A 26,471-nucleotide genomic window follows, 5' to 3' on the forward strand; every position below is an offset into this window, starting at 1 on the left:
TGCCCCTCCGTTCCTAGTTCTGTCCGGGAGGCGGTGACCCGCCTTGCAGGTGCCGGGAGCGTGGGAGCTGACGGGGAGCTGGGAAAGGCGGAGCAGGGGGAGGTGTGTCTTTATAAATGCGCGGGCAGCGGTCAGGCGCGCACGCAGCGGTCCGAATGGAGACTTTTCAGCACCGCGGCTGAGAACAGGGCTCTTACCCCGCGGTCACCACTTCCGGATTTCTCAATAAATTTCTCTCTGTTTCTCTCTGTCTCTACCCAATTCATTTTTTAAGAGGAAAACATCACCTTGCACATCTCTAGATTTTTCTTCTGTTTTTCAGGATCGTTGGTGGAGAGCGCAGGCGAGGTGGGGCAGATGCTGGCGGAGGCAGGGCAGAAGGAGGACGCCGTGTGCTCCTACGGAATGAAGCTCAGTTGGGATATCAACGATCCGCAGATGCCTCAGGTGCGGGAAACCGGTGTGGGCGCGCATGTGGCTCTGGCCATCCACAAAAGGGCTGGTGGCGTTCAAGTTCTTGTAGGGACCGAGGAGAGACCCCCCTCCCACCCCCACATCTCCCGAGAGTCCTCAATGGTTAGAGGGACCCCACAAAGGGCAGAGCTGGCTTTAGTGATCTGCCTTCTCCCAGCTCTTTCCTTGCGCTTATTTGAAACACACCCATAGCCCTGAGACTGTCAGGCCCTGGGTTCCCAGTCATCTGACGACAGCAGGATGCCTGTCTCTCACTTTCCTTCATCCCAGATAGAAATCAGGTGATTCTTTCTTGATCCGTTCTTTGAAATTCATGAGAAGGGTAGCAGAGAGTCTCAACAAATGTGGATTCCATTGCAGCAAAACTGTAAGATGCGACTATAAATCGGGGTGGCTCGAATCTTAAACGAATAGCGTGACTTGGGTGATTTATTCAGACGCCGTGGCTGCCTGCATGGTCATGCTAACCAGACCATAGGTGCAGAGAGAGACTCTGGAATCCAGATTTTGGACACAACTTCTGAGCTTACTTTTCTAATGACAAGGAAATCACCTTCTGTTAGGGTGAATTTGTTTTGTTTGTTTTGTTTTAATGGAACAAAGTAGTTTAGGGTCAAGTCCAGGGAACGAGCTGGGCAGTTACTGGCTTGGGGCAAAAGCTGAGGAAATGCCTTTGAAGTCTTGGGTTTAGGTAGAAGGAAAGGGGAGTAGCTTCCCAAGTATTTGCAAAGGTGGACTTCTAGCAATGTTGTGGCATAGGCGTAAGAGACATGGTGTTTATTCAACATCTATGATCTGCCATATTGATATTCAGATGGATAGCAATTCATTAGCAAAGTCAAGTAGCCTCTTGACTACTTTTTTGGATGTATATATGAGATCAGCGCTTTTTTGGATGTATATATGTATAGTAATTCAGGGTTTTTTTTTAATGTTTATTTTTGAGAGAGAGAGAGAGAAAGAGAGAGCAAGTGGGGGAGGACAGAGAGAGAGAGGGAGACACAGAATCCAAAGCAGGCTCCAGGCTCCCAGCTGTCAGCCCAGAGCCTAATGCATGGCTCGAATTCATGAACCATGAGATCATGACCTGAGCCGAAGTCAGATGCTTAACTGACTGAGCCACCCAGGTGCCCCTGTAGTAACTCGTTTTAAAGCCTGCTACCTTACAGTCAACTGGGACCATTTGTGTGAAAGTGGACCACAGCATGGCAAAGACACCTCATTCTCACTGACTTCCATCCAGAAATCTTCATAGGAAAAAAACCCAGGATCTTCCATTTCAGAAAAGAGCCACTTCCAAATAATGGGAAGATGGCTCCTCTTTCAAGCGTTTTCTAGACTTCCGATGCAAATGTGAATTATTTTTTCCTTTGGGAGACTGGTTCTTAAGCAGGGCATGCATGTAGCCTCTTAAAAGGGCAGGTGCACCGGGAAGCAGAAGTGGAGAAACAGGATCCTGGCCCTGCTCTGGCTAACAGAAGGGGCAAGAGTGACATTGGCCGGATGACCTTGAGATAGTTCCTGAATTTGCCTGAGTTTCAGGCTAAGATGATCTGTCATCAGGTGGTGAAACTAGATAACAATCTCAAACTGTCATCCAGATTTCCTGTCAAGTTCAGTGTGTGCATGCTCAACTGCGTGTGCACATGTGCTGACACATTTGAACAAATGCAACTCAATCCTGGAGTCCTCTGTTCTCGTTGTGATTTTAAAACATGGTCTCTGCAGCTTCATTTTCAGTGTCACCGCTTTGGTAGCTGGCATGAGACGGGGGCGGGGGGGGGGGGCATGATTCTCTATCCCTATGGGGGGACGCTAATGGAATCCTCTCTTCTGGAAAATTGTCTATTTTACTAACATCCTAAGATTGAAGTGTTCGCTTTAAAAACAAAGATATTAGCATTTAGATATTAGAGTTGTTAGTACATCATTATATATTTCATTTGTGACTTACCTTAAGTCAGCGTATTAATTTATGTCAATTGCGATATTTCTGAGAAAAGATAAATGATGCCTATTTGTAATAACGATGATTTCGACAATATCCCTGTGGTTTTAGAACCCACTGGAACCCAAAACTGCCCATTTACCTATTACTGTTGAAATGTTATAATACTAACGATGTAGCCAAGTCAGAATTGTCGGACCGAGAATAGTTTTTGCTCTGCAAATGTTAGATCTCATTACTTGGGGGTGGTGGGAGAGACAGAAGGTGCAAATGGCTTATTACTATGATAATACTCTTCTGGCCTCTACCCTGCGGGTGAAGCCAGTCGGGTCTGGCTGCCACAGATCTGTTTAAATACGAGTAATGCCACTGTAGAAGGTTATCTCTCTAACTTTGGCTTCCTTGTCTACAAAATAAGAGTATGGATGCCCATCATGGAAGGTTGTTGTAAGGATCATCGATAACTTCGTAACGTGGCTTTGTGGGCCATACTGTCTCTGTGCCAAATACCCAATTCTGCCATATACAAAAAATAGCCCTAGACAATACGTAGACATATGTGCGTGGCCATGTCCCAATACAACTCTCTTTATGGATCTTGATATTTGAATTTTATATAATTTTCTTTTTTGGGAGGGGAAGGAAGAAGCGAGAGAGAGAGGAAGAGTTGGAGCAAGCCAGGGAGGGCAGAGGGGGATGGGGAGAGAAAGAATCTCAGGCAGACTCCGTGCCCAGCACAGAGCTGGACAGGGCTCCATGTGAGATCATGACCAGAGCCAAAATCAAGAGTCTGACACTTAACCCACTGAGCCACCCAAGCACCCCTGAGTTTTCTATAGTTTTCATGTGTCACAAAATATAATTCTTTGGATTTCCCCCCAACCATTAAAAAATATAAAAATCCTTCTTAGCTTGTGAGTTGTGTACCAAAATAAGTGACAGGCTGGATTTGGGCAAGGGCTCCAAGTGTGCCGACCCCTGCCCCAGATGGGACCTGGTAAATACTAAGTGCTTGGTAAAGGGCAATCTAATATTCAACTTCTGTGCAAGAAAGACATTACAGTATCCATACCACGTATCATGGGCAAAGACCACCAACCACGAATATCGAAGCAGTGCTCAGTATTTTATTTTTATTGTTTTATGGTTTCAGGAGTAGAATTTAACAATTCGTCACTTACGTATAACACCCAGTGCTCATCCCAATAAGTGCCCCCCTTAATGCCCATCACACATTTAGCTCACCCCCTACCCCCCCACCCTTCCAGCAACCCTCAGTTTGCTTTCTGTATTTAAGAGTCTCTTATGGTCTGCCTCCCCCTCTGTTTTTATCTTAGTTTTCCTTCCCTTCCCCTCTGTTCATCTGTTTTGTTTCTTAAATTCCACATATGAGTGAAATCATGTATTTATCTCTCTCTGACCGATTTCGCTTAGTGCTCAGTATTTATTTAAAATTTTTTAATGTTTATTTATTTTTGAGAGAGACAGAGCACAGTGGGGGAGGGGCAGAGAGAGAGGGAGTCACAGAATCCGAAGCAGGTTCCAGGCTCTGAGCTGTCAGCACAGACCCCAAAGCAGGGCTCAAGTTCATGAACTGTGAGATCATGACCTGAGCGGAAGTCTGATGCTTACCTGACCGAGCCACCCAAGCACCCCAAAATGTCTTCATTTTTAATTTAACATTTAAGGATACCCAGAAGTGGTATACCACGATGGTAAGGCAAAGAGGCTCTGTAATCAAACTGTTAGGGCTAAAATCCTAGAGCCATGTCTTACTAGCTGTGTGACCTGGGGCACGGCAAATAACCTCTCTGGTCTCCGTGTACTATTGGCTTAAATTGGGACAATAAAAGTATCTGCTGTCGTGTGGGTTCTGAAAGGCCAGATGAACTAGTACATGGACAGCATTTAGAGGATAATCGATGAACAGCCAGTCGACAGAACAGCAGGTGACATTGTGTGATAGCACAGTTTCTGTGGTTTATGACATCTCTGGAATGGAAAGGGGCCCTTCTTCACGCTACCGTGCTCGGGACAAATGCAAAGCGTGGCGTGTCAGGTGCGGCCTGGACCAACTCCACGGCCCTTCCCTCCCCTTTCCAGGAGCCGGCCCACTTCGACCACTTCTGCGAGTGGCCCGACGGCTACGTGCGCTTCATCTACCGCAGCGACGAGAAGAAGGCCCAGCGCCACCTGAGCGGCTGGGCCATGCGCAACACCAACAACCACAACGGCCACATCCTCAAGAAGTCGTGCCTGGGTGTGGTAGTGTGCGCCCGGGCCTGCGCCCTGCCCGACGGCTCCCGCCTGCAGCTGCGGCCCGCCATCTGCGACAAGGCTCGGCTTAAGCAACAGAGTGAGGGCCTTGTGGCCGCGAGATCCCTTTTCCCGACACCTGTGCCCTGTCCTCCTTCCAAAGCGGCCCAAGTCTGAGTTGCTATTAATCTTTCACTCCCTCTGGCTTTGCAGAGAAAGCATGCCCCAACTGCCACTCGGCTTTGGAGCTGATCCCCTGTCGAGGGCACAGCGGGTACCCTGTAACCAACTTCTGGAGGCTTGATGGCAACGCGATATTTTTTCAAGTAGGTGGGGGAAGGGGGGGGGTGTTCCAATGTGCGGTGGATTTTTTTCATCCTGCTTACGGACCTGACCACCTGCCATGTGCCTTAGAAACTCGGGACTAACCCAAATGCAGCGCCGTGGCCAGAAGTCGGTGCTGGGGAAATGAGCTCACCTTGTGTGTGCTCTTTAAGGGCTCTAAGCCAAATTGTAGTTATAGCTGAGTTAATACGGTGAAAGGATTGCTAAGTAACCTTTTAAGATTTCTGTTACCGACGCTGCTCAATAGTTTTTTCCTCTGTCGTTTTGAGAAAACAAAAAACAACTCGCGATCTTGGGAAAGGCGCAATTTTTGACAAACACAGCAAGGTCCCTTCCGAGGAACAAACGTATGATTTGTTTCCTTATTGATGCAGGCCAAGGGAGTCCACGATCACCCAAGACCGGAGAGCAAATCAGAGACGGAAGCTAGAAGAAGTGCCATCAAGAGACAAATGGCCTCTTTTTACCAACCCCAGAAAAAGAGAATTCGAGAACCAGAGGTAATGGGGAGCTGACATTACGCTGTAGTCTGTGTTCATTGTCATCACAAAATACACTGATTGTGTAAAATATGAATGTCATAAATTAGAAAGGTTTGATTTTATGTGAAAATTGTATCTCCCACAAAATGTCATTGAGTCACCATTTTGGATAGGGTTTCTTTTCTTTTTTAAGTTTACTTATTATTTACTTTGGGAGAGAGAGAGAGAGAGGGAGGGAGGGGCCGAGAGCAAAGGAGAGAGAGAGAGAGGGAGAGAGAGAGAGAGAGAGAGAGAGAGAGAGAGAATTCCAAGCAGGCTCCACACTGTCCGTGCAGAGCCGGATTTGGGGCTTGAACTCACAAAGCATGAGATCATGACCAGAGCTGAAGTTGGATCCTTAACCAACAGAGCCACCCAGACACCCCTTTTCAGACAAGGTTTCTAATTTCTTCTTCTAAAAAAAAAAAAAAAAAAGCAAACCATTTCTACTGTCAATGATACAATGAGGGTGTGTGTGGACATCCGTATACAAGGGCAGTTACCCATTTTTAATAACGAGAGAAACATGTGCATACCAACAGTGAGTTAACAGCACATCCTTGAGAGGGTAGGGTCCTTGGCCTTATTTACATAGAACAGATAAAATTTCTTGGGGCAAAGTGATGCAGTTTGGCTTTTCAACCAAAGCATGCCAAGCAGACATGTTAGTCTGGGGGTAGGAGAGAGTGATGTTTGAGCACTTTCTATGTGCCAGGCACACAGGGTCTAAGAGCTTTCACACACGAAATGGTCACAAAAGCCTAAAGAGAAGGTTATTATTTTTGAGCCCCGTTTGTTTTTTTGTGGTTTTGCCGATTCTACGTTTGGTTAGAACTTATCTTTCCTGTACTAACTTTTAATTTTATTTGTTCAATTAGAATTACCTGCAATTCTTAGCACTTGCAAGGTAGGGGTAAGAGGCTCTGGGAGGCTAAAAGTTTCTATCTATGCACAAAGACACCAGATCAACTGTGCTAACTTTATTTTTTCTTCTTCAACAGTCTTAATTCTTTTTTTTTTTTTAATTTTAATTAGGCATCTGAAGCTCAGAGAGGTTAAGTAACTTGTTCAACTCATGAGGGACAGAGGCAGGATTTGAACCCAGGTCTGTGTCTCTATGATTATAAACATAGGATGAGGAAACACAGAACCGTCTACCACTCAGACCCACCCTTCCCAACTACCCGTGAACCCTCTTCATTCAGCAGGCTATTCATGCCCGGCCAAGCTTAAGTTCTACAGCCCTTGGACCGTGTGCCCAAATCACGTACCTGAGCAGTGCTATAACATGGCACAGAACCCACTAATTGGAAGTGGTTTTTTTTTAATGGTTTTATTTTTATTTTTGAGAGAGAGAAAGAGAGAGAGAGCAGAGGAGGGGCAGAGAGAGAAGGGGACAGAGGTTCTGAAGCAGGCTTTGTGCTGATAGCAGAGAGCCCGATATGGGGCTCAAACTCACAAACCATGAGATCGTGACCTGAGCTGAAGTCAGATGCTTAACCGACTGAGCCACCCAGGCACCCCTGGAATTTGTTTTTATTCGGTGGTTGGCTACTTTTACAGATGAGCTTGCCCATGTAATTTACATTTTTATTTACAAATAAAAATTTATATCATTTTTTTTTTTTTAGGTGGGGGAGAATCAAGACAACAGTGGACATTTCAACAACATATCTTCCTTGGAAGATTCAGAAGACTTTGATATAATTACTGACACCGGCTTCCCTATTCCAGCACAGCCTTGCTTTTCCTTCCCGAGCTCGGATGCTTACAGAGCTACCTGTGACCTTGCCACCTTTCAAGCGGACATAATGCCACCCTTTCAGAAATATCCAAACCCAAGAATCTATTTGCCCAGGGCACCTTGCAGCTACGAATTGGCAGGTCCTAGTTACACAAATCCAAACACACATCCCACCCTTTGTAAAAATTCCAGCAATCTCCCGAATGACACGGACTGGGTCCATCTAAATGCACTGCAATATAATGTCAACTCATACAGCAGCCTTGAGAGAAGCTTTGATTTCGCCAGTAAACAACATGGCTGGAAACCAGCTCTTGGAAAACCTGGCCTTGGGGAGAGGACGGACCATGGACAGTTCCAGGCCGTGTCTACTCACCCTTATTGTAACACAGAGCTTTCCTGTCGGTACCTCACGACTCCCTCCGCAGGTGCTCCAGCACTACAGACTGTGATCACCACCACCACCAAAGTGTCCTACCAGGCCTACCAGCCACCTGCTCTGAAATACTGTGACAACATAAAGGAAGTTAAGAGCCTTTCGGGGTGTAACTATGCTTCTGAAAACATCCCCGTGTCCATCTACCCGGAAGGTTTGGACTTGCCAACCACAGCGGCCAGGGCCTCTCCGGCAGGGCCGCTGCCTTTGAAAATTCCAGGTGATTGCAGAGCTATGAGACCCACTTTGGCTTTTCCTCAAGAGTCGGCTCCCTCCGGGACAGACGGAGCAGAGACTTGGGACGTGTGTTCATCTAGGTTGGGGTCGGCAATCAGTTATTCGGATGGGGTTAGTCCATGCTTTAGCTATGGCAGTGAGGACTTTTGAACCATAATCCTGGGCACGACATAGTATTGGTGTCCATGCAGGCAGGAAACGTGGAATAGGAACTATCTCTTGTTGAGCTGGGAGATTGACCTAGGAGACACATACAATAATAAAAATGTTGATCAGTTGAGAAAATTATGGGTTGGGGGTGTTTAGAAAGTATAGGGAAATTTTGCGCAGCATTTTAAAACCTATCACATGACATAGAATTAGGTCTGAAATGTGACTCTCCCAAATGAACCTACAAGCAAACTGGATACCATGATGATCAATGAGCTAAATTCACTGGAGGAGAAGCCAAGAATCCTGATTCTCCTTCTAAGCCTTTCCCAGTTGACCGTAGAGAGTTTCACAAATCCTTATCTGGCCTTAGAAGTTGTCAGAATAGCGTCAGGAAGAAATATTTACAATCTTCTCTCCTGAGTCACTTTGTAAGTGCTAAATAGAAATTTTATAATCTATTAAAAGAGCTTCAGGGGCGCCTGGGTGGCTCAGTCGGTTAAGCGGCCGACTTCGGCTCGGGTCATGATCTCGCGGTCCGTGAGTTCGAGCCCCGCGTCGGGCTCTGTGCTGACAGCTCAGAGCCTGGAGCCTGTTTCGGATTCTGTGTCTCCCTCTCTCTGACCCTTCCCCATTCATGCTCTGTCTCTCTCTGTCTCAAAAATAAATAAACATTAAAAAAAAATTAAAAAAAAAAAGAGCTTCAGGAAATACATTTGATCATTTTATCCCAAGTATATATCTACTGCTTTAAAAAAAAATCTACAGTATTGCAGTGATAAGATGCCATTGTTTTTAAGAGAATCTTCTTTTGCAGTATCATCGGAATACCTTTTCTTGACATTGATGAATGTTTTCATTGCAGACGCAACCTAACGGTGATGTGTAGTTAATGGATTATTATTGTGCTAAAATATGTTTTTTTTTCCTGATTCGCTTTCAGAATTAGAACTGGGATGTTTTATTCAAACACAGATTTACTGTTCATTTGTTACTCCTCATAAATGTCATTGATAATGTTCAATTAAATGTAATAAAGGAGTTTTAAAGTAATGTAGCTGATGCTTGTGCAATTTTGAAATAGAAATAGGAAAAAAAATGTCGTTCATATTATGACCTTGGAAAACAGTTGTTATAATATATAAAACCATATTCATTTTATCTGACAGTTTTATAGTTTATTTCATTTTATTTTTTATACCTTTGTCTCCCTTCACCCATTTTGCTCACCCCCACTGTTGGCAACCAAAAATACGTTCTCTATATCTATGAACTCCGTTTTTTATTTTTTACATTTCGCATGTAAGTGAGATCATATGGTATTTGCTTTTCCCTGACTTCTTTCACTTAGCATAATGCCTCAAGTTTCATTTATGTTGTCACAAATAGCAAGACTTCGTTCCTTTTTATGGTTGAATGATATTCAATCATATCTATATACCACATTTTCTTTATCCATTCATCCATAGGAAGACAAGTACTTCAATTGTTTCCATGTCTTGGCTATTATAAATGATGCTACAATGAACATGGGGGTGCATATAGCTTTTCAAATTAGTGTTTGTCTTTTCTTAGGATGGATACCCAGCAGAGGAATTGCTGGATCACATGGTAGTTCTATCTTTAATTTTTTGAGGAACCTCCATACTGTTTCCCACAGTGGCTGCACCAATTTACATTCCTACCAACAATGCACAAGGGTTCCCTTTTCTTTACATTCTCGCCTACACTTATTATTTCTCGTCTTCTTAATAATAGCCATTCTAACAGATGTGAAATGGTATCTCATTGTGGTTTTGATTTGCATTTCCCTGATGATGAGTGGTGCTGAGCATCTTTTCATGTACCTGTTGGTCATCTGTGTGTCTTCTTTAAAAATGTCTCTTCAGATCCTCTGCCCATTTTTAAATTGGATTGTTTCTTTTGCTATTGACTTGTATGAACTTTTTATGTATTTCGGGTATTAACCCCTTGTTAGAGATATGATTTGTAAATATTCTCTCCCATTCAGTAAGTTGCCTCATGTTGATGATTTCCTTTGCTGTGCAAAAGCCTTTCAGTTTGATGTCATTTACTTGCTTATTTTTGCTTTCGTTGCCTTTGCTCTTGGTGTCAAATCCAAAAAAGCATCACCAAGATCAATCAATGTCAGGGAGTTTATTGCCGTTGTTTTCTTCTAGGAATTTTACAGTTTCAGGTCTTATACTTAAGTTCTTAATTCAAGTGAGTTAATTTTTGTGTATGGTATAAGACAGTGGTCCAGCTTCATTCTTTTGCACGTGGTTGTCCAGTTTTCCCAGCATCATTTGTTGGAGAGACTGTTCTTTCCCCATTGTGTATTCTTGCCTCCTTCATTGTAAATTAATTGACCTTTTATATATGGATTTATTTCTGAGCTTTCTATTCATTTCACTGATTTATGTGTCTGTTTTTATGCCAATGGCATATTGTTTGTTTACCACAGCTTCAAAATATAGTTTGAAATCAGAGATCAGAATGCCTTCAGCTTTGTTCTTTTTTCTCAAGATTGCCTTGGCTGTTTGGGGATCTTTTGTGGTTCCAGGCAAATTTTAGAATTGTTTTTTCTATTTCTGTGGAAAACGCCATTGGAATATTGATAGGAATTTTTGCATTGAATCTGTAGATTGCCTTGAGTAATATGAATGTTTTGATAATATGAATTCTTCCAATCCATGAACATGGGATATCTATTTATTTATGTCTTCTTCAGTTTCTTTCATTAACGTCTTATGGTTTTCAGTGTGCGGGTCAGGTCTTTCACTTTCTCAGATAAATTTATTTCTATGTATTCCAGTAGTTTACTTTAGAAAGAACTATTTGCTGTGCTAATAACAGAAAGCCAATTCAAAATATTCAGAATGCACACACACACACACACACACATTTTTGCATAGCTCCCAATACTTACTAAAATCATTCAGTTTTCAAATTAATACAAAGTACCTACATTTTTTTTTTGAGAATGGAGTATTTTCGTTGCATAGCATACTCAATTTGCATCACTAAATCTCAGTACGTCAGATAGATACCATTTTAAATTATTGAGTGTTATATATGTATTTTACCACCCCAATAAATACATGGAGTACTAACCTCAAGATTAAATAAAGATGAGTACACTCCTGTGATTCCCTAGTCAACTCTTTCTTCGGTCCACAACTTCCCTCTAGGAGACGCAACCCTGACCACATGTTAGAATCTCCCGGGCAGCTTGAGTGGTTCTAGTATGCAGGGTGCACCCCAGACCAATTAAATCAGAATCTCCAGGGCTGACACCCAGCCAGGATACGTTAAAGCTTCTCAGATGATTTCAAAGTGCAACCAGGGTCTCTAATTTGCCAGAATAGTACTGGAAACCTCTTTAGTGTAGGCGTTCCAGGAAGTTCAACACAATATGGTCTCATGGAGGCTTGAAAGGAAGACAGTATTCTCAGTGTAATTAATCTCTATCATCTATGACTGTTCCCCGGATGCCATTATTGTGCTCATTTAATGGAAAAGGGAGGAAGTTGACAGGAGTCATGTCATTTGCACTGTAAAATACGAATTAAAAATTGGATTTTGAAAGTGACAAAATTAGATATAGTACCCTGCCTATAAGTCAAAGCATGAGCTCATTCATTCATTCATACATTCAACAAATATTTATTGAACTCCACTAGGCATCAGTGAAGTGCAAGTATTACATATGCTCAGTGAGTGAAATAGAAGCCTCTGCCCTCTTGGAGTATGTGGGCTGGTGGGCTACACAGACATTCAGGAAGCAAGCACACAATGTACCTACAGATGGGAAGGGCCGTGAAGGAGAAAACGGTCCATATGCGGACACAGAGAATAAGAAAATGGAAGCGAAACCCATTGGGATAAGTGGTGAGGGGAGAGCTCCCTGCAGTACGTAGTCAAGAACCAAAGGGTAAGGGGCGCCTGTGTGGCTTGGTCGGCTGAGCGTCTGACTTCGGCTCAGGTCATGATCTCACGGTCCGTGAGTTCGAGCCCCGTATCGGGCTTTGTACTGACAGCTCAGAGCCTGGAGCCTGTTTCAGATTCTGTGTCTCCCTCTCTCTCTGCCTCTCCCCTGTTCAAGCTCTGTCTCTCTCTGTCTCAAAAATAAATAAACATAAAAAAAAAAAAAAAACCAAAGGGTAAGAAAAGGCTGTCCAGGTCGATGGCTGGGGAAGAGGCTGCGGATGAGAAGTAACAAGTGCAAAGGCTCTGAGGCAGCAGAGCGTATGTGGTCTCAGAAGGCCTAGTCAAAGGGACAAGAGGACACAGAGTATCAGATGGGTTGGAAGGGAAAGCAGGGTCCAGATTCTTGAAGTCCAAAACAAGGGATTGACATTTTATTCCCAAAGCAGAGGCGAACCAGGGATGAATTACAAGCAGAAAAACGACACGATTCAACTCATGTTTTGAGACGATTGTGTTTAGACAGGGGCTGAAGTGAGGTTCAAGAGGCCAGGAGATTATTGCAAGTTATTCAGGCATGACAGAATGATGGCTCGAATTAAGAGGTAGCGGTGGAGATGAAAGGAAGTGGACAGACGCAAAATGCAAGTCAGAGGTAGAATCAATGGAAGTCACTTACGGTGTGGACATGAGATAGTAAGGAAAAGGAAAAAAAAATCAAGAACAACTCTCGTTTTCCAGGTTCAACAAACTGAATGGCTGGTGGTGCCATTCTCTGAATAGTGGCAGCTGAGAAAAAAAACAGTTATGATCAGTCCATGTTTGTGAGTCATCTGAGTTATCAGATGAATATAACACTGTAGCTCCGTGGGGAGATCAGAGCTACAGATAAAACCCAGGAAATCCTAAGTCTAAAGTTGCTTTATCATAGCTCAGCCTTGTAAGACAGCCTGGAGTTGTACTATCCAATATGGTAGCTGCTGGCTATATGTCGTGATAGAAATTAATTAAATGAAATAAAAAATTCAGGGGCACTGGGTGGCTCAGTCGGTTGAGCATCCAACTTTGGCTCAGGTCATGATCTCATGGCTGGTGAGTTTGAGCCCCGTGCGAGGCTCTGTGCTGACAGCTCAGAGCCTGGAGCCTGCTTCAGATTCTGTCTCTATCTCTCTTTGTCCCTCCCCTGTTTGCACACTATCTCTCTGTCTCTATATCAAAGATAAATAAACATTAAAACATTTTTAAATAAAAATTGAATTCCTCGGTCATAACTAGCCTCATTTCCTCAGCCACCCACGTGTAGGTAGTGGCTGCTGCATTGATAAGTGATATAGAATATTTTCATCCTCACAGAAATTTCTATCAGATGGTGTTGGTATAGAAAGAGAAGAAAGGGGGACCTGGTATGGAGCCATTAAGGAATTTCCAATTTTTAAAAAAAAAATTTTTTTTAATGTTTATATTTATTTTTGAGTCTGAGCATGAGCAGAGGAGGGGCAGAGAGAGAGAGGGAGACACAGAATCCGAAGCAGGTTGCAGGCTCTGAGCTGTCAGCACAGAGCCTGACATGGGGCTCAAACCCACGAACCATGAGATCATGACCTGAGCCAAAGTCGGACGCTCAACCGACTGAGCCACCCAGGCTCCCCAGGAATTCCCCATTTGTAGTTAGAATATAAGAGGATCTGACAGAGGCATGAGGATTAGTGGTCAGGTAGGTAGAAAAGCAGGACAGAGAAGGGGGTCACAGAAGCCAAAGCTCTTTCAAAAGCTGGAGGGAGGTCAACATCACTGGAAGCTGCTGAGAAGTGGAGGACGAAAACGTGTCCGTTGGATCTGGCAACATGGAAATCATTGGTGGCCATGACAAAAGCCATTTCTCTGGTGTGATGGGGCTTTGTGAGGTGGATCGGAATGGGCCGAGAGCCAATGAGTTGCAAGGTGTCGGACACACGTCTACTCCATGGATTGTGTAAAGTTGATATCACAGTGTAAATAAAAGCCGATGTGCTTGATTAAAAACTACGTGGATAGCTTCAAATTTCTTCCAGGGAAATTTGCCTTGGTGAGAGGGTTGCTAGAGCTAGCAAATAATATACAGGATTCCCTGTTAAATTTGAAATAAGTAAGTAAAGTTTGAGTAAAAATATATCCCAAACATTGTATGGACCTACGAGAAATATTCACTGTTTATCTAAAATTCAAGTTTAACTGGGTATCCTTCATCTGGCACTCCTACTTGGTTCGGGTGTTATAATTTCACTGTTGTTCAAAATATGGTAAATGACACTTGATGAACTAGGAGATTCAAAATGTCTTTACAGAAAATGATTTGGTTGCCGAACTTCTATGGGGACATAATATTTATTTTAACGAAGTAGTCTACTTAATGGGAGAGAATATATTTTTATAATCCTTTAAAGCATAAATATCATAGGTAAACTTAATAAATGTTTCGAAAACAAAAAACCACCCTTTAACATTTCTATTTACAACCAGAGGTCCTACCACTAACTTCTTCAGCTGACAGTCACCATATTGATTCATATTTCCAGGCCACTTGGTTAAAGCAACAACGACAACAACAAAATTCTTCATATCTGACATCGGTAATGGATTTTCCATGAATCAGCCCATTAGAGCTTCTGATCCACACTCAGACAGCTGAGCCACCCATATAACTTTGTGTTTTATGGTTTGTCTGATAAATCTTTTGAAACATGAGGCATTCTGGGGCTGTGGGTGTGGGGAGAAGAGGCTGAAGAAGCCCCTCCGTGGCTTCAGCCACCTGTGACTCTCTGACTGATGTGCCCAAAGGCCACTACTGAGTAAAAATGCCGCCTGGCTGCCTATGGAGGCCTCTGCATGTGGAAAATAAATATTCTCTTTTCTAATGCTTCTTACGGGGGAGGTTTTAAAAACCCCACTTGAAAAAGGCTTCTGCCTTCAGATGGCTTGTTTAATAGACTATATTACTGATCCAGGTTTCCATAAGCCATCTGAATTCCTTCTCTTAGCTACTCTAAGCACTATGCTTTTAAAGATCTTTTCTGGCTATTGTCAAGATGTAGCAATAAAACCCCTTAATTCAAGGGCACCCAGAACTGCGACACCAGAAAGGGATGTATAGAAGTCATCTCTCAAGGTCTCTGACTTCAGGCTCGACTGCTGGCCTCGCGGGCTTCTGAACCAATCCACTTCTGCTTGGGGTGTTACTATCCTTATTGCAAGAATATCACAATCACCGTGGGACTCCAAGAGAGCCTTGTAAAATACAGGTACAACCTTATGTTTTGATTTTGTGATTAAAAAAAAAAAATCAAGTTCATCTTAGAGAATATATCTGCAAAAGTGATTGAAAAAATTGTGACATATTCAACAGAATATTCCTGAAGATGCTATTATGAACATAAAATTAAATAAGCCCACCAAAATTTTGCAGAAATCTTCAAAACTTACAACACACACACACACACACACATCCCAATCAATAGTAAGTGTTGTAAACTTTATACATTGTTTAAAAAACAAAACAAACACAGAGAACTGGCCTTTGTGGAAATTGGCTTGCCTGCCGGTGTCTTACACAACTTCAGTAAGACAGGTCTCCTCTACTCCCAGGTGGGCAAGATGTGCCTGGGGCATCTTGTGCTGCTGGAGAATAAGTGCTTGAACAAGCAAACAAACCTGAAACAACAAATGAGATCCCCTAACAATGGGATCCTGTCAAAAGGGCACAAGAGTCAACTGAAAGAGGGCCCAATGGTCAAAGCTGGCACAATTTAAAAAAAACATTTTTTTGAATTATATTATTTTGAATTATAATTCAAAATGTTTTTAAAAATCCATGAGGCCATCCTGATAAATACGTGATGGAATAAAGAAACTAACAAACAGGGGAGAAGAGACAAATGTCCCATACGGAATAATTCCAAATAATTCATTTAAGCACTCCTCCCTCAAGAAGATGGACCATAACTCCCCAATCTTTAAATGTGGGCTCTGCATTGTGATTTCCTCCCAAAGAATACTATAGAGAAAGGGAGAAAAGAGTGACTTTACAGGGGAAAAGTCTGACAAACTTTCCCTCAGTGAGGTGCTCAAGGCCAACATCAACAGAGATAAGTCATGTTGATAGTACGGGCCCTTGATGTGATGTGATGAAAATGGCCCTTCACCTCTGGGTATTTCCTCCCCTCCAAAACCAGAATCCCAATGTAATCATGAGAAAAACCACAGATTTGGGGGGCATTCCACAAAATACCTGACCAACCCTCAAAACTGTCAAGGTCATCAAAGCAAGGAAAGTTTGAAAGGTCCACCATCTGGAAGAGTCTAAAAAGAAAAGACAACTAACGGTAATATGGTATCCTGGATGAAATCCTGGAGAAGAACGGGACACTAGGTAGAAATTAAGGAAGTCTGAATAAAGTATGACTTTAGTTAACAATAATGTATCAATCATTATAACAAAGATACCACATGAATGTAAGATGTTAATAATAGAGGAAACTGGGTGCTGGCATACATGAACTCTTTACTAGTTTCTCAATAATTTTCTGTAATGCTAAAAAAATATGTCTATATAAAGTAAAAAATAAACATTCCTCCTTCCTGGATCCCATCTTTAACAGCAGAATCTCATGCACAAAGGGATGACAGAGCAGAGCCTTTCACTAGGAAGGCAAAACTATCCTTCTATGTGTCTAGAACCTTAGTGTTTCCCACTTCGATGTATATTCGAAGGCATTTTCCCATCTCAGATTTTGATCAGACTGGTGCACTGGACTAAATTTAGCAAGATGAAATTGAATGTGATAAAGGTCTTACCCTGCTCTTGTGGGGTCTTAAAAAAACCAAACACATGCAGCTGGGAATTGATGGGTCATCAGCAGCCCCTGTGGAGAGAAGTCTGGAGTTTAGTGGATACTGTGAGTCTACACTGTAATGCAGCAAGGCTCAGACAGCAGCTTGTGAAGCAGACGGGAGTATGGCTGGACAAGGTGTAGCCATGGTCACGGATATTTCCAACTAGCCACTATTGTCCTGATCATCCTGCTTGTTAGGGCATTCCTTTTCGTTGTCACAGACCTAGGTGGATGTTGATTTCATGCCCCAGACATGCCCATTTTGTGTGCAGGCATGCCAAACAATCAAAATATCATTCCCGGGCTGGCAGCATTTGCTATCAAAAAAGCCAGAGCAACGTCAGAGGACATCAACAGATTACACACTTAAGAATACAGCTAACATTCATCAAATGATTATTCTATGCCAGGCACTATACTTTTCACGTATGCTCCAACTTTATCCTCTGTCAAAAGATGTGACCACCATTCAATGCCTGAAACAAAATGTTGAAATTATTGCTGAACAGGGGAGCGCTGTACTTATAAAATGCAGTGTCTCTGAGCAAAGCAGACAGGTGCACTTGTACGGGGTTTAAGCAAACGTCAAGTTCAGGGATCATGCGTGTGCGGAAGCAGGGGCCTTAGGGATGAGTTGGTATTTGGGCCTGGAAATGGAGTTATTCAAGTAAGACGGTTGTTGGTTGGCTGACCTTCAGAAGTATGGTCATTGCTGGGAGGCTGTTGCTAATTGGCTGTTTTTAAGAAGCGTTGCTCTGGGGCGCCTGGGTGGCGCAGTCGGTTGGGCGTCCGACTTCAGCCAGGTCACGATCTCGCGGTCCGTGAGTTCGAGCCCCGCGTCAGGCTCTGGGCTGATGGCTCGGAGCCTGGAGCCTGTTTCCGATTCTGTGTCTCCCTCTCTCTCTGCCCCTCCCCCGTTCATGCTCTGTCTCTCTCTGTCCCAAAAATAAATAAAAAACGTTGAAAAAAAAAATTAAAAAAAAAAAAAAAAAAAGAAGCGTTGCTCTGTCACCGGTTGGCTTTCTGTTACTGTAGCAAGTTGTCATTGATCAATTACGATGGGTTTAAACCTGGTTCTGGTGATTACCTGTTTCTAAAGCCAAGGAACAACTGTTTCTTTCCTTAAAGTAGACTATCTTTTTATTCTCCCACCACAAGATACCATAAGGTAGTTACTATCGTCATCCAGAGATTTAAGAAACTGAGCCTGAAAGAAGTTAAGTAACTTAAGTCATAAAACTGTTAAGTTAAATTCAGCTCTCTCTATTGCCAAGGCTCTCTTCTTAGGGACTACTAAGGTGTGCACGGACTGATACTGGAGCTAGGATACGGTGGAAATAATTCTGCTCTACCTTGTTCTCATCACACCTCATGCATATTAGGGAAGGTGTTAGTAGCCTGGAGCATATTCAGAAAATAACGAGGAGGCTGAGAAAAATGAAAATAGTTTGTCGTTCGGTGTATTAGTCAGGGTTCTTCAGAGAAACAGAACCAATAGATACATTTCTAGATATATGTGAGAGGGAGATTGAGAGAGAAAGAGAAGGAGAGAGAGAGAGAGAGAGAAAGAGAGAGGGAGAGAGAGAGAGAGGGAGAGAGAGAGAGAGGGAGAGAGAGAGAGAGCTTTTAGGAAATTGGCAGACATGATTGTGGGGACTGGCAAGTCATAAATCTGTCAAATGGGCCCACAGGCTTGAAATTCTGGCAAGAGCTGATGTTGCGGTTGTCTTAAGCCCAAATTCCACAGGGCAGCAGGCTAGAAGCTCAGGCAGGGTTTCTACGTTGCAGTCTTGAGGCCAACTTGCACCTCCAGGCAACCTTCCTCTTTTCTCTTAAGTCCTTCTTCTGACTGGATGAGGCCCATCCACCTGACAGAGGGTAATGTGCTTTACTCAAAGTCCACTGATTTAATGTTAACCGCATCTATAGATATCTTCACAGAAACATCTAGAATAATGATGGACCACGGGGGACCGCGGCCCAGCCAAGTTACCTCATAAAATTAATCATCACACTTGATAAAGGGACACTTAGTTTCAAGGGACCAAGAATATTTAGCTAGAAGAAAAGACTCAGACGGGACATGGTAAAGTCTAGAGATACTTAGACGTAAGCTCACACAGAGATGGGATTAAGTATGTGAAGTTTGGGGGCATGATCTTCAGACAACACTGCAAAGAGTGAGCATAAGAAAGGACCCTGCCAGTGCTCACACAGCTGTTTAGGGGCTGGAGTTTGGACCCAGCACTTCTGTACACTGCGAAGATGGAGTAGGCAGTTCCTTTTGTGGAACGACTTGAGGACGACAGCTCCCTCCCCTCGGGGGTACCTGGAATCTCTCCTCCATGCTTGTGGACAAATGTCCTAAGTTACTTGGAAGACACGTATGGGAACATACGAAATATGTGTTCTATAATCTGAAATAGTGACGGTGGGACAGAAAACAGGATGCATCTAGAAGTTTCCGCAGAAGCAACCCATCGAAGGTAAAGAAGAAAAGAGTGGAGAAAAATGCATCAGATTAAGCAGAGCATTTTGTTATCATAGAGCCTTTTCCATGGGCCTTGGAATCCATGAATCAAGCTAAACCCTATGAATACGGGACTCAGCACATCCTTAGAGGGAAGATACGAGGGGAGACTCCAACGTTCCAAATATCAATTTCCATCCCACATCCCCTGTTTTGCATTCCTTCATGACTCATTCGGGACAAAAATTTCGTTCAAACTTACAAACTGCCTACCCATAAAACACAGCTTAGACTCCTCACACTCTGAAGTTTGGATTTATGTTGACAAAATTTAATTAGCATATTTTAAGATTATATACGATTAGGCATTTAAAAAAACTAAAACACATTTTATATGGAGAAGAAAAGAGGACTGATACTACTCAAAGTTAATAATAAAGGCCTTGTCTTCTCATCAAAATGGTGCGTTTACCATGGTAATCTGTAATTCGCACTCTGCCAGTAGCTATCTGGGAATTAATGACATTCTTCTACGCTGTGCACCGCTGGTGGAAAATACTGGAGGTTCACCTGTCAGCGATGGCCAAGAGACCCTGGAGGTTTGGTTCTCTGGTGAGAAAGTTGTCTTGAGTCTGTGAAATGTTTGATGAGGCATTTGCTGAGCTTGAAGGGAGTAGCAGGTGGTGACAGAATAACAAATGCTATCAGTGACCTGTATCAGTTGTGCAAATGCCAGGAAAATAATTTCAAGGTGATTTCTCAGGTATTTGTAAGAGATTAGACATCAAAAATGGCTGCTGGCTGAGAAGATCATGCACTTCACCTTGAATTTCTTGATTAGTCTTTGGGCTGTAGAGATAGCCCAAAACACATAAATACGTCTACTTTAAATAATCCAGCAAAGAATGGAAAGATCTCATTTGGGCTCCCCTAATTACCCCTTCTTTAAATTGTGCTTCAAGGGAAATTCTAAAGTAAGGAATCAATTCTAAAATGTAGAAATAGAGTAAGGAATGAAATGTCCATGTTTTATCGGACATTTGTAATGGCAGGCTACCCTCCTACTCTGTAGGATTCAACAGACAACAGGGATATTTGTGAAGTAGGAATTCTTTCTACGAGTTACATTCATACCTTTTTTGGTCCCTAAACAATTCTGGTATCATAACCTGTTAGAGTCTACTCCCCACTCCCACACAATCAGCTATGGAATCACAGACCCTTCATGCCAGGAAATACAGAAGCTCCCAGGAAGGGGTCTATATAAGTCAGAGTTTTCCAGAGACACAGAACCAATAGGATATACATCTATATGTATGTGTGTGTGCGTATATATATACTGTATACACACACACACACACACACACACACACATTTATTTTAAGGAATTGCCTTGAGTGATGGTGAGCACTGGCAAGTCTGAAATCTGTAGAGTGGGCTGACGGGTGAGAGGCTGGAAACTCAGTAGGATTCGATGCTGCGGTCTTGAGGTAGAATTCCTTCTTCCCAGAGAAACCTGTTTTTGCTCTTAAAGCCTTCAGCTGATTAGTTGGGACTCACCCACATCTTGGAGAATAATCTCCTTCAAAAGCTAACTGATTGGAAATGTTAGAAACATCTACAAACTACCTTCATGGCACATCCAGGTTAGTGTTTGGCTAAACAGCTGGGCACCAGAGCCTAACCCAGTGGACACACACATCTGAACCATCACAGGGTCATTGGTCGTGGGTCCTCCAACGTCCACGCTTGTATGACGGCATGGAATGCCCTTCCCTGAGATACTTACATGGCTGGCTCTTCTGTTCATTTCAGTCTCATCTCAAATGTCATCTTCACAGGGGTTTCCATGACCACCCCATCTCTTCTTGCCTGGATCCCTTCCCACCTCCCTTCTTTCTATCACCATGCCCTGTTTTCTTTTCTTTTCTTTGTGGAGTTCTTTGTTTTTTCTTACTGTTTCTTTTTTAAAAAATGTGTTTACGCTGATTTATTTTTGAGAGAAAGAGACAGAGCATGAGTAGGGGAGGGGCAGAGAGAGAGGGAGACACAGAATCGGAAGCAGGCTCCAGGTTCTGAGCTGTCAGCACAGAGCCCGATGTGGAGCTCGAACTCATGAACCAGGAGATCGTGACCTGAGCTGAAGTCGGACACTCAACCAACTGAGCCACCCAGGCGCCCCAAAATGAGATTTTTTTTTAACGTTTATTCATCAGAGAGAGAGAGGGAGAGAGAGATGGAGCTCAAGCAGGGGTGGGCAGAAAGAGAGACAGAATCCAAAGCAGGCTCTAGGCTCTGAGCTGTCAGCACAGAGCCCGAGAGGGGGCTCCAATCCATGAACCGTGATATCCTGACCTGAGCCTAAGTCGGACGCTCAACCAACTGAGCCAGCCAGGTGCCCCTTTTCTTATTGCTTCTTATGTCCCATCAGAATATAAGTTCTATGACAGCAGGACTCTGACTATCACATTCATCACTTGCTTATGTCAAAAACAGTACTGGCATAGAGCAGGCATTCAGTGAACATCTTAGAATTAATCAATATAGCCAATAAGGCACATAACTCATTCCATTGTTAAATAGCTAATTTATAAGAAACTTACAAAAAATTGTTACTTATGCTAAGCTAAAATCACCATTCTATGAAAAGCCATTCACTTGTCCTAGACTAATCTTTCGGACCACCCAAATACTGTTTTTCATTCTATATCTTTAAGCATTTGGATACAGTTGTGGGTTTGTTTGTTGTTGTTGGGGTTTTTTTTTGGGGGGGGGGGCTCTTATTAATTGCTTCTTATCCAGGCTACGTGCCTTCAACACCTCCTATATTATGGTTTCCAGAGTCTACCCTAATTTGTCTGTATCCAACAGAAAGATCTCTATCTTAAGGCAAGCCTGCCAGAATAGAACACACTACTCCAGGTACCAAAAATGCCACGTTGGAGACCCGAATGTTATAACCCTATTAATTTGATTGAATGGATAATTATCATTTCTAGAATGATACCAGGTTACCAGAAATTTGCTGAACACCTGTCTGTGCTGAGCAGAGTAGATTGTGAGGCATCTGTGAGGTGCCTGGGTGGCTCAGTCGGTTAAGCGTCTGACTTTGGCTCAAGTCATGATCTCGTGGTTTGTGTGTTCAAACCCTGCATCAGCCTCTCTGCTATTAGTGCAGAGCCTGCTTTGGATCTTCTGTCCCCTTCTCTCTCTGCCACTCCCCTGCTTACGCTCTCTGTCTCTCTCTCTCTCAAAAGCAAACATTAAATATATATATATATATACACACATATGTATGTATGTATATATATGTATGTATATATATGTATGTATCTGTCTCAAGAAATTTATAATCTAAGAAGAAAAAAACTATTTCACATAATCAGAATCAGAGTTGGAAGAAAGTTTCAAGGGCACCTAGGCACTTCCTCTCCATTGATGGAAAAGGCAGTGGGGCCCCAGAGCAGTGATGAAATGATAACGAACAAGACAGAACAGAATGTGATTGAGTGATCATCAATCAGGTGGTGCAGACAATAAGAACAATAAAAGAAATTCAGAGGGTAAGAAAATCAGTAGCCCTTTGAGTTGCTGGTAAGAGCCTCACAGAAGAAGGAAGCCTGGGCCTTGGGTTATGGAGCGAATTTGACAGATGAAGGACAGAGATGGCCGTTAGGAAAACTGGGCTTCTCAGAGACACAAGACAAGACAGAGTATGGCATGTTCTTGAGACAAATTCACAAGAATAGATGGTATTTATATAAAATACTAATATATTATATAATATACAATTAATGAAATTATAAAAATTGACTTTGTAAATGTAAAATTAAAGTTTTATGGAAAGCCTACAGACTAAGGAAAGCCCTAGCAAACACCAGATAATATGAACTAAAGTTTATGGGTAATTCTAATGTAAGTATCAAGAAGATGCTGTGAATAGTAATAACTAACCACACATCAAAAATGCATATAGCATTGTTTCCGTCTCAAACCGTAAAAGTACTAGAGCCTAGGAATAGTCTAGTGAACATGGTAGAAAAATATTAGCATTTAGAAAGGAAGAAACTGATCCATAGAAAAGAATTTGGGTTCTCTAAGTTGTCTTCTGGCTTTATTCTCTATATTTGTCATAGCACAGTCTGAAAAAAGAGAAAAACAAAGAGAAGAGGAGGAAGGAAGGATGGAGGGAGGGAGGGAGAAAGAAAAGAAAGAAGGAAGTAAAGAAAGAAGAAAAGAAAGAAAGGAAAGAAGGAAGGAATACAAGGAAAATCTTGTGTTTCTAGAAGTGGTGATTGCACACCTTGAATGTATTAAATGCCACTGAATTGTTCACTTTAAAATGGTTAATTTATATTATGTAAATATCAACTCAATTTTTAAAAAAATCAGTTTTACTAATTCAGAGGAAGTGTTATAATAATATGGAAATAGAGATGCCCAAGAATCCTTCTCTTACTGGTTTATAGAAAACAACGTCTATGTTTACTCATTGGATTCAGATGATTCAGGAGTCACACTGTTCTTGAACTTGGGGTGGAGCAACCTAGGTTATGGAAATACCTCTGGAAAACAACTGTGTATAATTATTGCCTTTTACTAAGTCATATGATCATTCTGAATGTACTCTCTGCCTCAGTAGAATCTGGAGATAGAATTGTATTGTTGGAAGGATCAGCTATGGCAATGCTTTGTATATTCATTCAACAAATAAGTCTGGAGCTCCTAGCGTGTGCCAGACATTGCCTTGACACTAGAGATAGAACAGAGGACAGCTAGCTCAAATCCTTGCCCTCACTGAGTTTGCATTCCAGTTATGGAGGTTGATGATACACAGGACCTCAGTAAGAAATTATCTAGTATGGCGTATATTACTAAGTGCTAAGTAAGAAAACAGAGCCGACAAGGGAGATTGGGAAGCATGTGTTGGAGGTATGCACGTTTAGATGGAGAGGGCACTAAGAACGGCCCTTTGAGTTAAAAATCAGAAGAAATTGCAAAGCTGGCCACGTAGATATATGAGGTAAGAGCATTCCCGCAGAGAAAACAGTGGCTGTTCAGCATGTTTGGAATGGCCATTTTTCTGTACCTGGATAAGTAAGGGGATAATAGTACAAGTAACGTAGGGCCTTGAAAGTCTTCATAAAAACTGTGACATAGGAAAACATTGGAGGGTTTTGAGCGGAGGGTTTTAACCTAATACGTGTTTTAACAGAATTGCTCTGGTTGATACGTTGGGAATAGATTGATGAGGGGTAAGTGTAGAAGCAGGGAAGCAGGTTAGAAGGTTATTTCAATAATATGGGTGAGAAATTATGGCGGTTTGGACCACGATTACGGGTCCCAGGGGTGGTAAGACATGATCGAGTTCAGGACATATCACAAATTAAAGCCTATGAATTTTGCAAATGCGAAGAGTAAGAGAGAGAAGATTTGAGCATGACACATTAAATAATTAATCTGCTAGCTAAAATCATGGGGTTGCCATTAGCTGAGATGGGGAAGGCAGAAGGAGGAGCACTTTGGGGAAATGGTGGAAGGAGAGAGTATGAGGAGCTCAGTTTTGAACATGTTAATTTCAAGCTTTTTGATTTCTAAGGGAAGTATTGGGTAGGCAGTTGGTTATATGAGCCTAGAGTTCAGGATAGAGGCACAGGCTGGATATAAAAATTTGGGAATCATCAGCATATTGTGATACAAGGCATTTATAGACTGTAAAATGCTATTCCAATATACAGCATTGTTACTTAGCAATTCCTCATGAATATAACACAACTGCAATCATTACCCCACCAACCCCTCTGTTCGGATCACCAAAGATACTTTTTAAAAGATACTGTTTTAAAAGAACACAATTTTTTTCTTTCTGGAAAATAGGGTACATGCAAGGGGTAATTTTTTCTTGTTCTACTTCCCAACTACTTTATTGCTGGTTTTAAATGCTAAGAAGTTGAGAGCTTCCTAATTAACTTTAGGCTTGCCAAGTATTATCAACTGGAAGTTCTGAGACGGCCATGTAATGGCATCCTCTTCAAGAATGTTTATCTTCCTAGGGACTGAGAAACTCAAATGTGAAATGCACAGTCTTAAAGGAGCATGAAGCTGCTAGATCAACCACTGTCTTGATAGTAATCATGTACTGAAGGATATACTGCCAATCTTTGATAAGAAATATGCTGGTAGTTAAAAACATACACACTTTATAATACTCTATCCCATGAAAAGAATTGAACGAAACCTCTACTGGGCTTTAACCACTGAAAAGACAATGATTTGAGGATGAAACAACACATGGGAAACATGAGGATGAGAATATATGGGAGAATTCCAAGAATACTGATTCCATTCAATCACTGAGATCTTGATGCTATGTTGAGAATCAGAATACATATTTGCTTTTACATAATCTACATGTCAGTTCATAAAAGTCCAAAGAGAAGTATTTGGGCATCAATAAAATACAATCCTGTTGTGAAGTTTTTGAAGTATCAATATGTCAAAGTAAATTCTTGAATTTCTAGTTCTAGAAATGGTAGAGTGGCTTGTGTTGGACTAACTCTTGGTAAACAGGTCTAAACTCTGGGAAAATATCAAATTTCATTATTTGAAGGCCCTGGAAACTCAACAGATTTAGGTAGATATTGGAGAGCATTTGACCGTTGAGAGAAAGGAACCACACTGGCTGTGGTTCATGCTTATACAACTCCTCTCCTGAGAGCTCGCCATAGTCCACACGACGAGGAACATCTAGAGGTAGAGCATAACATTGCAATGTTTGGGGCTTGTCAGAGGATGGAGTCTGGGGCTGACAAAGCAGTTGGGGGCTGCTTCCTTATTTTGCAAGACTCTGGGGACAGAGTCTTGGAAAATAAGGAGCCACAGAGACGATGCCCCAAATCTGTATATAAACTCACTTTAAATTCTTGCCTGAACCCTGAGCTGTACTTGCCTAGACGAGACACCAAGTAGACCAACATAAAACGACAGCTGGAATGAGGAATAAGTCCTCTGCTATCCACTGCAAGGAAGACCAAATTTGGAGTGTGCATCTCACCAAGTCAGAAGGGTCTGGTCAACACTGCAGGCTTTCCACCA

General features: G+C 42.4%; 1 protein-coding gene and 1 long non-coding RNA gene across 2 annotated transcripts in view; both read left to right on the top strand.

Annotated features, from left to right (window-relative positions):
* The first annotated feature begins 357 nt into the window (after positions 1 to 357).
* GCM2 (glial cells missing transcription factor 2) lies at positions 358 to 8,111 on the top strand. The gene is made up of 5 exons (XM_049654936.1): positions 358 to 447; positions 4,526 to 4,778; positions 4,892 to 5,004; positions 5,398 to 5,523; positions 7,176 to 8,111. Exons 1-5 carry the CDS (start codon positions 358 to 360, stop codon positions 8,109 to 8,111), a joined length of 1,518 nt encoding a protein of 505 aa, XP_049510893.1.
* A 480-nt stretch (positions 8,112 to 8,591) lies between these two features.
* Positions 8,592 to 26,471, top strand: part of LOC125939580 (uncharacterized) — a 256,118-nt gene continuing 238,238 nt past the window's right edge. The window contains exon 1 of the long non-coding RNA XR_007463101.1: positions 8,592 to 8,633. This is a non-coding gene — a long non-coding RNA (uncharacterized LOC125939580). The remainder of the gene's footprint in view (positions 8,634 to 26,471) is intronic.

This window comes from Panthera uncia (genome assembly GCF_023721935.1).
Source record: "Panthera uncia isolate 11264 chromosome B2 unlocalized genomic scaffold, Puncia_PCG_1.0 HiC_scaffold_25, whole genome shotgun sequence".
NCBI lineage: Eukaryota > Metazoa > Chordata > Mammalia > Carnivora > Felidae > Panthera > Panthera uncia.